The sequence below is a fragment of the Chamaea fasciata genome, unplaced genomic scaffold (genome assembly GCF_029207755.1).
Source record: "Chamaea fasciata isolate MVZ Bird 193981 ecotype frontalis unplaced genomic scaffold, bChaFas1.0.hap1 SCAF_8, whole genome shotgun sequence".
In the NCBI taxonomy this organism is placed as follows: Eukaryota; Metazoa; Chordata; class Aves; order Passeriformes; family Sylviidae; genus Chamaea; species Chamaea fasciata.
In genome coordinates, this window is record NW_027094093.1 from 17,628,008 (window position 1) to 17,642,062 (window position 14,055).

Consider the following 14,055-nt stretch of genomic DNA (forward strand, 5'->3'; position numbering starts at 1 on the left):
GGAATTTTGAAAGAAGAGGGTTTCTGTTTAATGTGGTTTTGAATCCATGTGACTTTGCGCTGTGTGTACACAGAAGTGTAATTTCCACTTTCTTCTCCATTCATGAGATCTGGGGGAAGATTTGTTTCATGCCTGGAGATCCAGACCTCCAGTTTCCCGAGGAGAAAGCACGTCTCTAACTGCTGCACTTCCTTCCACAAAGAAGCGAATTTCTTTGTTGCAGACACTCTGCTGGCTGCTGCACTTCCTAAGGTGAAGCACCCGTCTTCAGAAATGGGGTACTCTGAATGTCACTGTACACCAGCATGTCACACCACAGCATTCGCTTTTCCTTTTCGGTTTTATTCATGGTGGTGGAAATACTTATTCCCACAACAGCACATGGATTGAAATTCTTTTTGGAGTGAAATGTTCTGCCTAACTTTTAAAAGGTTTTGCCATTGATACTTATATCTTAGTGCTTGTCTGTGGATGAAGCATGTGGCAGACACTGCAGATCTGCCTGTGCACCTCAGTTCCCAAAAAATGTGTGTAAGCCATGAAAAGAAAAAACAAAAAAACAAAAAACACCCAGACAACCAAAACCACTGGCTTATAACCTCTTTTGCTGGCCTTTACAGACTGACTTTTTACTGCACTGTTAATGACATTTTGGATGCACACTGGAACCAGACCAAGCTTGCTGCTGGATTAAGGCAGGGAACAGAAGGCTGGAAAATTCAAATTGTACTGTTGTCTCTCAGTTTGGACCTACAGCTGAGTACACCTCCCCTGTACCTAAGTATCAGAAGACACTGCGTTGAGGTTATAAAAGCAGCATTATGGTGAACGTTGGTATGCAGCTGTTGAAAGCACCTATTGATCATGTTTGCTGGGGGGTGTTCAAGTTGCTGCTATGGAGCATAAAGTCTCAGCTTTGTGGCACCTGTGGTTTACCCAGTGCCAGCAACATCAGTCGTCCTGTAAGTCTGCAGGAGCCCAGCACCCATCCTGAGACTGTCCCATTCCTAAATACAGCACGCACAGCCACTTACGTGGCCCATTGGAGACCGTTTGCAGCACACGATTTTAGAATTTGGTTTTATGGCACAGATTGTATCATATGAAAATCGTACAGCTTAAACAAATCTCGGGAACACATGCTCAGCAAAGATAAGCCTATTTCGGTTAATCTTGATTAAAAAGGATTCTTTCGTTACTTGGGTGTGAATCTGCTCATCGTGCAAAAATGACTAATTGAACAGCAGGGGCTTTTTGCACCCAGCAGCTGTCCTCGGACGCGCCCCCTTTCCCTGCCGTGCGGCAGGGGAGGGGGCGCGACACGAACACCGCGACACCGCCATTGACACGGGGCTCTGCAGCGCCACCCTGGCGGCGCCACCCTCACGGCGGAACCGCCCCGCGCGCGGCGGGCGCGCTGCGGCTGCGCGGGGTAGCGGCGCGCACCCCACGCCCCCCGCGGCCGCCAATGGCGCCGGCACAAAGTGACCTTGGCCGCGCCCCGCCCCTTCCGCCGTCCGGCCCCGCCGCGCCTGCGCACAGCCGGCCCAGCCCGCCCGCCCGTCGGCCCGAGCGCGGCACTGCAGCGGTGAGAACCGCGCCACTCGCGCCATCCGCGCCCATCGCCGCCCCCGCCCTCCGCACCCTCACCCTCTCCCTCTCTCCGCAGAGACGCCGGATCGTGAGCCCCCGGGACGCCGCCCGCTAAGATGTTCGCTTGCGCCAAGCTCGCCACCTCGCCCTCCCTGGTGAGTGGGGGTGCGCGGGAGGCGCCTGCGCCTCCTCACCGACCCTGTCCCTGTCGGCGGCGGGGTCGGCGACGGTCGCGGGGCGATCGCGAGTTGCGCGGGCCTCCGAGCCCTCGGCGGCGCCCTGGGCCGAGCCCGTACCGAGCGCTGCCCGCCCGAGAGCGACGGGGTGGGGGTGGGGGTCGGGCAGACTGCGGCAGGGCCGCGTTCTCCTTCCTGCCTCCTTGGCGCGGCCGGGGCCCTGTGCCAAGGTGAGGGGCCTTCGCACACCGGCGGCCAAGGAGGGGGAGGTCAGCGCAGCCAGCAGCTCCTGGGCCTACTGCGCTCCGTGCCTCGCTGTAGGTCAAACTCCAGCCTGTTGCTTGTCCTTTGCAAGGCCGGGATTTTTTGCCCTTGAAGAGATAAGAGGGTGTCCTGCGTGAAAATGCCCTCTGTGGCGTGCAGAAGGTCTCATTTTGCATGGTCCAGGCCCTGGTTTCTCCTGCAGGAAGAGCTTTGTGCGAGAGCCGATATGACCTTAGACTGCTGGGAGCCCAAGGACACATGCAGGCCGCTTGTGAAAAAGGATTCATTCATTTGTACCTCACTAAATTCAAAAGTCTAGGTTACATCTGTGCATTTAACAACTTTGAAATTCATTTTGATGGCTTTTATTTATTCATTTCAAAATGTGTTTCACTGCCTCCTGGCCGGTCGGGCATTTTTGTCACTGTTTTGCTCTATTTTCTGTCAGCATAATGCATGTATATGTTCACTGAATGATGTGGCTATTTACAATATATCTCCTGAAAACAGTGCTGTCAGGTTGCATGGCAGTGCTTGCTTCTGTATCTTTATTGTATATCCAGCTGTTCAGAGATTGCTTTCTTTTGAGGAAGACAAATGGCTTAGTAGCTAAGAGTCTTATTATCTTACAGACTATTGTATGGAACAGTTGTGATCAAATGTTTCTTTTTTTATAGTTTTTTTTCCTCCTCTTGCAGATCCGTGCTGGATCAAGAGTCTTGTACAGACCAATTTCGGCGTCTGTGTTGTCTAGGCCAGAGGTCAAGAATGGAGAGGTACCTTATAAACAAAATTCTGTATCTTCCTAAATTACCTGGTGAGCCTAAATGTCCTCAACCTAGAGTTCACTTGTACTAACTCAAATACCTCAAATAGTGTGAAACTTGCTTTAAGTCAAACACCTAATAATACTTGTTGCTGTCTTACTGTTTCCCCTGAGAAGTCTTTCACATTTAAAGTTGATACTTCCAGGTGGAACAGGTAACATTCTGAAGTTTATGACTTACACTCTCATCACTCTGAAGAATAAGTAGACATTGGATCTAATACAACTTTTAAAACTGCATAATAACACTATCACGTGGTCTTTTGTCTGAATATAATGCTTTTTCATGTTTTGTTTTCTTAGGGCAAGTCAACAGTTAACGGGGCCCAAAATACTGTCTCCCGAGTAGCACTTAGAGAATTCCAGACTAGTGCTATCAGCAGGGACATTGACACTGCTGCCAAATTCATTGGTGCTGGTGCAGCCACAGTAGGTGTGGCTGGTTCTGGTGCTGGTATTGGAACAGTCTTCGGTAGTCTAATCATTGGTTATGCCAGGTAATCAATCTCTCCCTTTAAAAACTCTTTAATTGTATGCAGATGTATCTTGAGACAGCTGAACTGTAGAAAAGATAATGGCACTGTCATAAATTCTGTTAATGATTAGTGTAACTGATACACATGGCTGAAGAGAACCGTATGAAACTGTACCGTATTCATCAGAATGGCTCTGTTGTTAAATTCAGAACTTTGTACACTCTTCCTGGAGGAGAGCCATGAAAGAAATTGCATCATTAGACTTGGTCAGTCTTTCGGTCACTGGAGTCCAGTGTTCAAGCATTTAGTTCCAAAACTGAATTAAAAATCCAGCCTGTATCTTTTCCATGTAAAAGTCCTAAAGAAAACATTCTGAGAACTGGTAATAAGGAATGAGAGTCCATATGCTTTAGTCTTCATAGTCACAGTCATTGTTTAGGAATGGATGCCTGATTTTCTTTCTTAACACATTCACCTTTGTATCTCAGAATATGCAGTTATTTTAGCAAATAAGTTATCATTCCTTCTAGAAATCTGAAGGGGGCAAGGGTGAGGATTTTGTAGGAGGGATGAACTTTCGGGTAATGTTACAACATTTCTGTAATAGAAGTTCACATGGCATCATGGAATAGCAGAACTGATACAGGCATAAAAGGCGTTTCATGTTCTTCACTACTTTTTCAACCAGTTAAGTGTTAATTCTTAATAAAGATTTTTAAGCCTTATTGACGACAATGAAGTGCACTTTCCACTTGAAGAAACAGGTGTTTTCAGCACAAAATTAATATATCTAGTTTTGAATTTTACATTAATGTGTCAGAGGTTGTAGAATATTGCTTCATAGTTTTATGTTGGAGATTTTCTCCTCTCACTTTTTAAAGGGATATTCATTGCATTTTTGCAACAAACTGCTGCATTTTTTGGTTTTTTTTTTCTCCTACTCTTAAGTGGTTTCACTTCCTGTATTTGCATTAAGAGCTGCTTAAAACGTGATACACATTAAATTCCTTGGAGTGTAGTTCTCGTGTCACAGATGTGAAATAAATTTCTAAAGACTAGTGCTGCTAGTTTCTGCATGGGAGGATGTAGAGAAGTCAAATTCAAAAGATATATGAGTATAGTCAGAAAACTGCTTATTTGTAAAACCCTTACACCATCTACATAACCTGAGATTAGTCTTAATTGCCAGCTTATTTGTCTTCAGTGAAATCCTCATAAAATAAATTGCTTGGATTTATTGGATTTTCCCGTTAAAGAATCTCTAGCAAGGAAGTACATGTAGCAAGGAACTGTTAAACTGCATGAAAAACATCTTAATTTCAAGGATGAAAAGCTCTTACACCTTCTCTTTCTTTTAGAAATCCTTCTCTGAAGCAGCAGCTGTTCTCATATGCTATCCTGGGATTCGCCCTGTCTGAAGCTATGGGTCTCTTCTGTCTGATGGTTGCTTTCTTGATCCTATTTGCCATGTGAATAGAGATCTGCCTGTAATATTGGCATTGGAATGTAACTGCATTTTATGGGACTCCCAAAATGTTGGTGTCATGGAAATTGATGCTATTTCCAAAGTCATTTCATTAAAGATAACAACTTTAACTGTCAACTTGTTGCCTTCATTTATTGTCTCTCTCACTAGGATATCTGGAAGATGGCAGTTTATTTATTAAAATTAATGGGGCATATACTTGTGAGATCAAAGGGTGCAGAGATTGTGTGAAAGGCTGTACTGTTGGCCTTGTTCCTTCACTTGTGTTTTTGGTTTTCCCTAAGCTAGCTGACACACACATCCTGGCACCTCTTGATAGACAGAGCGGAACACAAATCCATGAAAGTGATAGGAAACTCTTTGTATCAGTTTTCAAGTACACAAGATATTTTGATTACCATGGTAGGTTTTCCACTTGGATCTAACCAGTGTCCCCATTGAGCTAAGTGAGCAACTGCTTTAGTGTGGTCCAAGGCATTTAGTTGTGATCCATGGACATATTTTATATAGTTATTGGATTTTTGACATCACCTGATTAAAAGAAAGCTTCTAGCTTTCCAATTTTGTAGTCAGCCTTGCATTATCTCACACATTATTTTAAGAGTTTTAGGATTAAAGCATTTTGGTTAAAAAACAAAAACAGCTGCAGTATCTACCGTCACTCCTCTAGTAGCAGTCTAACTGCATTTATGGTGTCATCTATTCTTGGAGGAAAACACTGTGTGCTACTGTACTTATCTGGTTGGGGGGGGGGGGGGGTTGATAGCATCTCAAGCTTTATCCAGAATATTAAACAATCTGATCATATAAAAAATACAAGCTGAACTTTGTAAGAGTGCAAACCAACCAGTGTTTTGCCATCTTTTTAAATAATTAGTGAATTAAATATAGGAAACTTTATTGGAGGAAATGGAGAAATGATTAATGACTCAGATAAGTGCAATGCGTGAGTAAGATTTTGTTCTAATCTGAATTAAAAAGTACCAAGTGGGTATTCAAGGAGATATGGTTTAGTGAACTTTAGTCCCACTTCAGTTTATGGTGGACTTCGCAGTGTTAGCAGTTGGACTTAATGATCTTAAAGGTCTAAAACCTTTCCTTAAAGGTATTTTTCAACGTAAATGATTGTAGAATTTGTGTAGCAAAATTCTAGAACCTAGCACGAGAGATAACTTTCCCCACGTTCTTAGTAGAAAACAGAAATTAATGCAGAGAATGTTCTTTTATTATGTGAATTTTAGGAGTGCAGAATATGAAGCATCTTAAATTAGTAGCTTTAGAACACTATTAGTAGTGTCTTACATTACTAGATCAGGAAGTAGGGGTTTTGAGGAGTGAGAGGGGGTAGGAGGTGGAGCATATTGCAGGTATCTTCCATGCTCATCCACTGGCAATTTTAGGGACTTGTTATTACCCATCCTTGGAAGCTGTTGATTTGAAAAGCTGACAGTGCATTTGTCCTGGCTGAAAGGTATTCTAACTCTAAAGCTCATGTGTGTACTGCTGTCCAGGAAGGTGCTAAACTTTTTTTCTCTTTCAGTACAGCAGGGATCTCTACAGGCATCTGAGGTGGCAGTCTGTATTTCCTAAAGTCATGGACCATCGACGACGAGCTTAATTCAAGCTTCAGGTTTCCATGTCACTGGGATTTGACCAAACAGGCATCTTCAGATTTGTCTTGGTCAAGTCCAGCTCCAACTCTGCTAATTCCACTTAGGAATTTGTTTGCATATAAAATGTTTCTGCTGAGCTGTAATGATACTTGGTGTAGATAGAAGACCTGGCTGAACTATTGCTCCATAACTTCAGTAAGAAAGCCACCTGAGTCACCATGGGTTACTTGAATCAGGTTTGAATAATGATTTTTGGATTTACATACCATCTTTTACTACATGCATCACCCTATCAAACATGAATCCTTTTTCTTGTGATCAGCCTTGCCTGAAAGGCAGTGGACATCTTGGGTGAACCTATATATGGATGTGAAGGTTGTTTTGGTAGTAGCATCTCCCCAAGCTTACTGCCTTTCAACTCGTTCTTACACTGGTGAGCATAGGCCAAACTTGGGCAAAGTGGCTGTTTGGTTACACCAGTCATGGAAGAATCAGATCTGGGTTCTACAGATAAAGATTAATCACTTCCAAAACAAGGCAACAAACCTTCACACAGAGGATTATCCTCCTTATAGAAAATAAGGGGCTTAGAGATAATGAGTGATGGGCAGATACTGACAGGTGAACTATTACAGGGCACATGGAATCCCTTTCCAACAAAGCTTAGTTGATCAATTCTAGTGGTCTGACAGAGAGCACCCTCAGTTTTCCTAACATGCTCAAAAGTAACGATTATAAATGCGTAAAAGACTTACTTTTCTTCTTACAAAAAAACCCCCAAACCCAATCTCTTTGCATTAAAAGGGCAGAAATAGACCAAGGTCTCTTGATCTTCCTGTAAGAGTTTACATCAGGAATCTTCCTGTAGGTCAGAGAAACCAAACTTAATTTTCATTAAGTGTTACTGTAGGCTTTACTTCCCTGAAACCTTTTTCAGTTTCTTCAGACATGGACCGCGCTGAACTTAAGAGACGGTCAGCTCATGAAAATTTGTCTTGTAGGTTCTCCATATTGAAAGACTGACTGGTCATGTTTCACTGTTGAAGATGAAGCCAGCTAAAGCAGAGATCTTCATTGTCTCTGAATAACTGTTCTGCCTGCTGTTCCAGTAGATCAAACATCACACCACCTCTGAAACAGCCATGTTATTCTAATGGAAAAATGAAATGCTAAATTATGCTCTTAGGTTATTGCTGCAGGTAAAAGTGATTCATCCCTTGCTGCAGGTAAAATTGAACATCCTGCTGCTGTTTTTTTTCCCTTTTTCTGATTTCCCTCTCTTTGATTTTTTCATCAATTTCTCACTGAAGAAAGGCACCTGTAGTTCAGTTTTTCAGTCCAGGAAAACTGGACTGCTGCTGCTATGTAATGGTGAAGCTAAACCATCAAAAAATACTTGTTTCTAAAACAGGTCTTAGTTGCTCTCTGAAGAAAGAAGATCTCTGTTCCTCTCTTCTGCATGTACAATTGAGTCCTTGCAACATGCTACTTTAAAGAATAATTCCACCTTTAAGTAAACAGTGTACTTTTATGCAGTGCCTTCTATCGTACTGTATGTTAAAGAACTCTGCAGAACTGCTGTACAGTGCCCACCAAAACTATACACGAGAAATGAAACATACCATACTGTCTTGTGCAAGTTTAGAGAAATTCGGCCAAAATGTGTTTTACTGGAACTGATACTACTCTTTTAGAAGTACTTCATTGTTATGGCCTTGCACTCTCAGATCAGTCTCAGAACAAGATCAAATGATAACACATGCACAGAATTAAAGTTTCACGTGTGATTCAGAGTTACACACTAGCTAAACTGTTCCCATATAGAGTTATGCTACTTCTTTAACCAATCCAATCTTCTTTTAGTTCCTCCTGTATAAAATAGAGGCGTTTGCCATTATTGCAGCACTTTTTTATTACTGCAGCACTTTTGATATATTAGCCAAGGTGAATGTTTACCACAACCATGGCTTTAGACACACACCTCGCTCCTGCCCTGAGTGAGGGTGTGTTGAGAGACAGGGAATCTCGCCTGTACACGGCTTTGGAGCGCTGATTATTCCAAAAGTTAGATGTGACAAGCGCATGAAACCTTGCCGCTGAGCGAAGCCCTGCAGTGGTTTAGTCTCTGCCTGGTGCCTGCTGTCCTCAGCTGGTGACCCTCCTGCAGGTCCGGCCGCAGAGTTTGGGCACCTCATCCTCAGCTCCCCTCCGCCACGGCCGCGCAAACCCTGCTCCGCCACGCGGGCTTTGCCCGCCGTGCCGCGCGCCGCAGAGACGCTTCGGCCGTTCATGCCGCGGTCCGTCAGGCCATGCCGCGGTGGAGCCATTCACGCCGCGCTCCGGCCGGCGCGGCGCGGGGTCGCTGTGGGGAGCGGCGAACGGAGCCCCGCCCGGGCCCGCCCTCGCGCCGCGTGACCGCCCCGCCCCGCGGAGGTGTCAGCGCGGCTCTCGCGAGAGGTGACGGAAGCCCGCGGGGGACCCGGCCTTTAATGTGCGGTCCGGCCGCGTTCCCGGTGAGTTTGTAAACACGGCCCGGCCCGGCTTGGCCCGGCGCGGCGGCTCCTCCTCCCTCCGCGCTGCGGCGGCGCCGGGCGGGCGCGGCCGGGCGGGAGCGGCACGGCGCGGCGGTGGGCGGGGGATGCCCGGGAGGCAGTAACATGGCGCCGCCGCTCCTCTCCGCGGCAGCCCCCTCCCCCAGCGCGGCCTGCGGCTCCCGCCGCCCCTAGAGCGGGGCGGGGCGGCCCGGCCGGCGCCGCGGACACCGGTACCCGCCGGAGGTAGGGCCCGGCGGCGGCCCGGGGTGCGGGGGCGGCGGGGCAAGCGGGTGGGTGAAGGGGCTGCAGCGCATCCGGGAGCGGGGTGCCCCACGGGGGCATCGCCGGGAGCTGCCCCCGGCCCGCAGCGCGGAGGGCGGGAGGAGGGGGCAGCCGGGCCTCGCCTTTCCGCCTCGTCTCTGCTCCATGGAGGCCTCCGTCTGCATCCATCTTCGTCTCTGAAGGAGAGCTCGGTCCGTGCCGATGCTGGTGCGGAGAAGGGTACGGGTGTGGGGGATGCTGGGCGGGGGTAAGAGCAGCTTTTCTGCACCAGAGGGAGGTGCTGGCCTGCCTGGTGTCTGCCCATGGAGCTGAAACTCCTGGACCAGGTGCCTCATTGACTTTGCCTGTTATTGTGCATAATGCCTTTCCAGTTGTCAAATAAAAGGTCTCTGAGCTTTCACGTGTAAAAGCATGTCACAGACCCTCAATTAGTGATAGCTGCACGATGTTGTAGGCACAAGTGTTTTATGTCAAGATGTAACCTCATGTTTGGAGTTAGAGGAAGTGTGTGCTGCCATGTTGCTTCTGCAGTCTTACTCATTCTACAGCGTTTTTGCAGCCCTGTTCTTGGGAGATCCATTTGAGTGTTTTTATACCCTGTTCTTGCACTCTATGTCCCTCACTTGCTTTTCGTTCTGTTGCTTCCTCCCAGAGGTGTTTATCTGCCAGTAGTGATACTGTCACCTGTTTTCTTGTGCTGAAATGAGAAATTCGAATAATCTGAACATTCTGAATAATCCCCTACTTTCCAAACAGTGACCAGAAACACAGCTGAAATGTATTTTATTTACCACCCTTTAAAACAGTGGGTTTGTTTTCTTTTTGACATATTCTACTCGTGGCAGTGAATGTCACATCCACCCTTCTTGCTGAGCATAAAGCCGGGTAAGAGGTAATAAAAACAAATGTTCTGAAGTTTGGGTCATAAGACTGTTAGGTCTGGTTAGATGCTAAATTCAGCACAAGCTGACAGGATCAGACCAGTCCTTGTGGTTCTGGCCTTCCACAGGTGTTCCAGGTGGAATTTCTTTAGCCATCCACTGAAACAGGTTGCTGTCTGTTAATGGGCATAATTTCAGAGGGACAAACCGTAGTCCAGTTTGGCATTCACTTGAATTAACTGTGAAGTGTTCATAGTTATGCAATCCAGAATCAAAATTGTTAAGTCGTGTTGTTAAAAAACTAAACAGTAGTTTTGTCAGGGACTGTGGTTATATAATGCTTCAAACGATTTGTCAACTAATAAGAAACCTTAATGTGTACATAGGGTGAAGCAGCTCTTTTAAAAATCCATTGGGATTTTATGTTTCAATACTGACATTGCATGCTAATGCTTAATCAAGTAGCTGAGCTTTTGATCTTCTTCACAGTGTAGTTGATATTTCTACCCTGACTTGAATTCTAGGATGTTTGGTAGGTCTTTTTCCAGAAACTTCTAGACTCTGCAGTATCTAATATAAGGTACTTAGAGATCTTAAATTTCATCATACATACTTTTATAATAATCTTGTTTTTCATGCTGCTTTTCTTTTGTGACCACATTGAACAGCATGAGCTATGGTATTATTTTCATTCTTGTTTTGTTAAATTTTGAATGTGCCTAGTGCTAAAAATTCCTTTTCTGTCATCAGCTTTTTTTCCTTCTACTCTTATTTAACTTAAACTTACAAATGTACGTTTTTACTTCCTTGAAATTTTCCTAACCTAAAGTTATTTGTAGTATCAACATTCTTAATGGTTTCTTAACACTGTCTTAAGTTTCTGTACAAAAATTATCCATTTTCTGTTTTCAAAGTAGCAAATGTGATTCAATACTTTCAACTTTTATTTTAATATTTAGTTGATTTCAGATTACCGTTGTTCTGCATAACTGAACTGTATTTCTTTCACAAGTAATAAGCACTCTAAGAAGGCTTTGGATATAGTTAGTGACAGAAATATTAGTCAATATTTAGTAATTATGCAATAAATGTTTGGTTGTATTTTTTTCGCATTTATGCTGTACTGTTTTCAGCTTTGTTCAGTGTCAGCTTCAGTTGAGCCTGAGAACTTTTCTATTAGCTTTGCTTCAGATAAGAGCTTCTCTTAAGCAAGGCATTCCAAGCAATATATTATGTTTCCTTCCTAGGTAAATCCAGTGATCATTTATATTAGTGCTTACAGGAAAGAAAAAGATTGTTCTATTTTAATGAGCAAGAGGAATCCTGTGGTGAGATATCTGATATATTTAAAGATTTTTAGAATTTAATTCTTCATTCATTCATTCATTCATTCATTCATTCAATTTTGGACTTCAGGGATACAATCTAAGAAAATGTGAGATGCAAGTAACTTTTTGTTAAGCTGCTTTTTTAAAATTTGTTGAAACAAGTGTAGAAAAATGAGGTTGGATTTCTAATGTTAGGTTGAAGATGTTCAAACCTAGATAACTAGAAACCTAGAACTGGGGAAATTCCCTAATAAGCCCTAATATCTCTATAAGCAAATTGTGAGGAGATGGGGGGAGTAACCCTTCTGTATTTCTTTTATGAGGTTCATTGATATTTTGCTAATGTACAAGAGCTGTATTCACACAGCCAGAGTTTTTTAGTAAGTTAAAGAAACATCAGGGGTATCTCTGAAAAATACTTAAGCCAGAGAGTTGAATTAGAAGCCACTATGTTCAGCCAACAGGAGATGTTAGGCCTGAGGACCTTTCTTTATGCCATTAGTGCCCTCTGTTTACCAGAAATGTATCTTCTTGTGGAAGAAGCCATTCCTGCAGCTGAAGGAATTTAATTGCTTTGTTTCTGTATATGTGACTGTCTGTCCAGCTGGCTGTCTTGTTCTTATTGGAACCTGTTAAGTCAATCATCCTTTCTTTTGTCTTCAAGTCAGTCATCTTTTCTCCTTGTCCAGATGCTCTGCCCTTTATAGAGTTTAGACAAATGGTGGAAAGTATGGAATTAACTTTAGACATCAGATACTAGCAGTTAATTAATAATGTCAGCAAAAGTGCCTAATATTTGACTTTTTAAAAGAAAAAAATTGAACCTTATGCTAGCAGCGTAATGTGAAGTAGGAGCTCCTGTTTTCCTGTTTGCCAGCCACTGCTGGTTATGAACTTCAAATATTCTGGAGTATGGCCTATAGTTTCCTTGCAGAATCTACCAGGTAACTTTCTGCCAATCCCACTTTCATTATGAGGAGGAATGTTTTAATTTTTCAAGTTTTATTTCCTCCATTTCTTTCACTGTTCAGATTTATTTTTTAGGAATGCCACATTTGACAGTGTTGCACAAATACAGTCAGATCACTTCTGGAAATGCCCTGTAATGGTCAAGTATTAATTACACCGTTTTTGTTTCACCTTTCTTCTTTTGCTTTATAGGAAACAGAAAATATAACTCCAGTCCCTCCAGGTAAGTAGAGCAATGGGGTTTTCTTCTTTTTAAAATTCAAATTACTTTTTTTCAGATTTATGTCACTTCTTAAGTGGTGTATTCTACCTACTAACTTCTGACTTTTACTGAAATCTCAACTTGCAAATCTACCTGTACAGAAAATTGTGGAAATAAAGATAAACTCAAACGTGGGAAGTGATTAAAATTTATGATGTGAATGCTGTATGCAAGTGTTGAAAATATAAAGACCATGAAAGCCATGTTCATTTTGATTTTTGTTGTTATTTGTTTGGTTGCATGAAAAAGCCATTTCTTAATTGTGAGGTGCTTAATTTTAGAAAAGAGAAATAGCTACCTCCCTCCCATCTAAAGACATCTTGGAAGGAGCTTAGCCAAACACTAAATGGAGCTCTCCAGGTAACTACTAAGAGAATGTTATTCTTTACTGTGGCAAATATGTTCAGTTCACTTTGAGTAAGTATGTACTCTAAGTAAAACTCTTAAAAGTTGATAAAAGTTAAAAATTTTGACCTGGTTCTTTTATGCTTCAATTATAAAATGGAGCTTTAGAGTAAAGTCTCACATTACCTAAAGTAGTTATACACTATGATGAGATCAACAGAAAAATTTAGTTAGAGTTAATAATTCTCTATACAGTAAGGCTTTGTATCTTGCAGTAAAAGGGGGCACAATCCCAGATCCAATGTAATGAATGAGAGGAAATGTTGACTAGACATGATTGGTCTTGAGGAAATGTAAACATCCGTAGGAAAATGCATCACTGGTCCTGTAACATAAGCACTTTGTAGTGTTTAGACTCATGGGAAACCAAATGCTGATGGGATACTCTAATTCTGACTTGTCTCAATGCCCTGATAGAGTTTTTGTCCAACTTTCATCTTTTTCAAACCAGAATGTGCAGATGTTTCTTGCGTTGGAGCCACGTGCAAGTGGTCAGTGTAGCTGGGTGGCTTGGGTGTGTTTCTCATGTAAGCAGTGTGAGATAAATCAGCTACTGATGTAGCTGCAGACTGACAGATTGTCCTCTGTGGACTGTCCAGTTTAGGAGGGTGACACACGTGGGAATACGCATCTCTTCTTGCACAGAAGAATGCTGTCCTTGAGAACCTTTATGGTTGCTGTTTCTTCGTGATGTTATGTGTGTTCATAGCTGTTCTGTGTTCAGTCCTGGCACTTTTCTTCTGTGCTGTTTGTGTCAGCCCTGATGTTACAGGAGGGCAGTCTCTGTATTGCTACAGTGCTTAACATAAGTAATCACAGGGTAAGACTGCACAGCCTGTGACAGCTCTGTGCATGGACATCTTTTCGCACACACCTTGCTTTCTGCAGGTAAAGTAGAGGCTTTAACTGCAAGTCTGCTTTACTAGCTATGTGTGAAGAATGACTTTTCTCAGCAAATTT

General features: G+C 43.4%; 2 protein-coding genes across 10 annotated transcripts in view; both read left to right on the plus strand.

Moving 5' to 3' along the window:
- The first annotated feature begins 1,512 nt into the window (after positions 1-1,512).
- Positions 1,513-4,938, plus strand: ATP5MC3 (ATP synthase membrane subunit c locus 3). Its single transcript, XM_066189887.1, has 5 exons — positions 1,513-1,588; positions 1,670-1,748; positions 2,732-2,809; positions 3,163-3,356; positions 4,694-4,938. The coding sequence occupies exons 2-5, from the start codon at positions 1,710-1,712 to the stop codon at positions 4,806-4,808; spliced, it is 426 nt and encodes a 141-aa protein (XP_066045984.1). The 5' UTR covers positions 1,513-1,588; positions 1,670-1,709; the 3' UTR covers positions 4,809-4,938.
- Positions 4,939-8,883: 3,945 nt separating this feature from the next.
- ATF2 (activating transcription factor 2) overlaps positions 8,884-14,055 on the plus strand; it is a 49,331-nt gene continuing 44,159 nt past the window's right edge. For 4 of the 9 annotated variants that reach the window (XM_066189890.1, XM_066189894.1, XM_066189888.1 and 1 more), the window contains exons 1-2: positions 8,884-8,947; positions 12,621-12,651. The gene's annotated coding sequence lies outside the window, so the exon portion shown is untranslated. The other 5 variants (XM_066189891.1, XM_066189889.1, XM_066189893.1 and 2 more) reach the window with 4 other exon arrangements.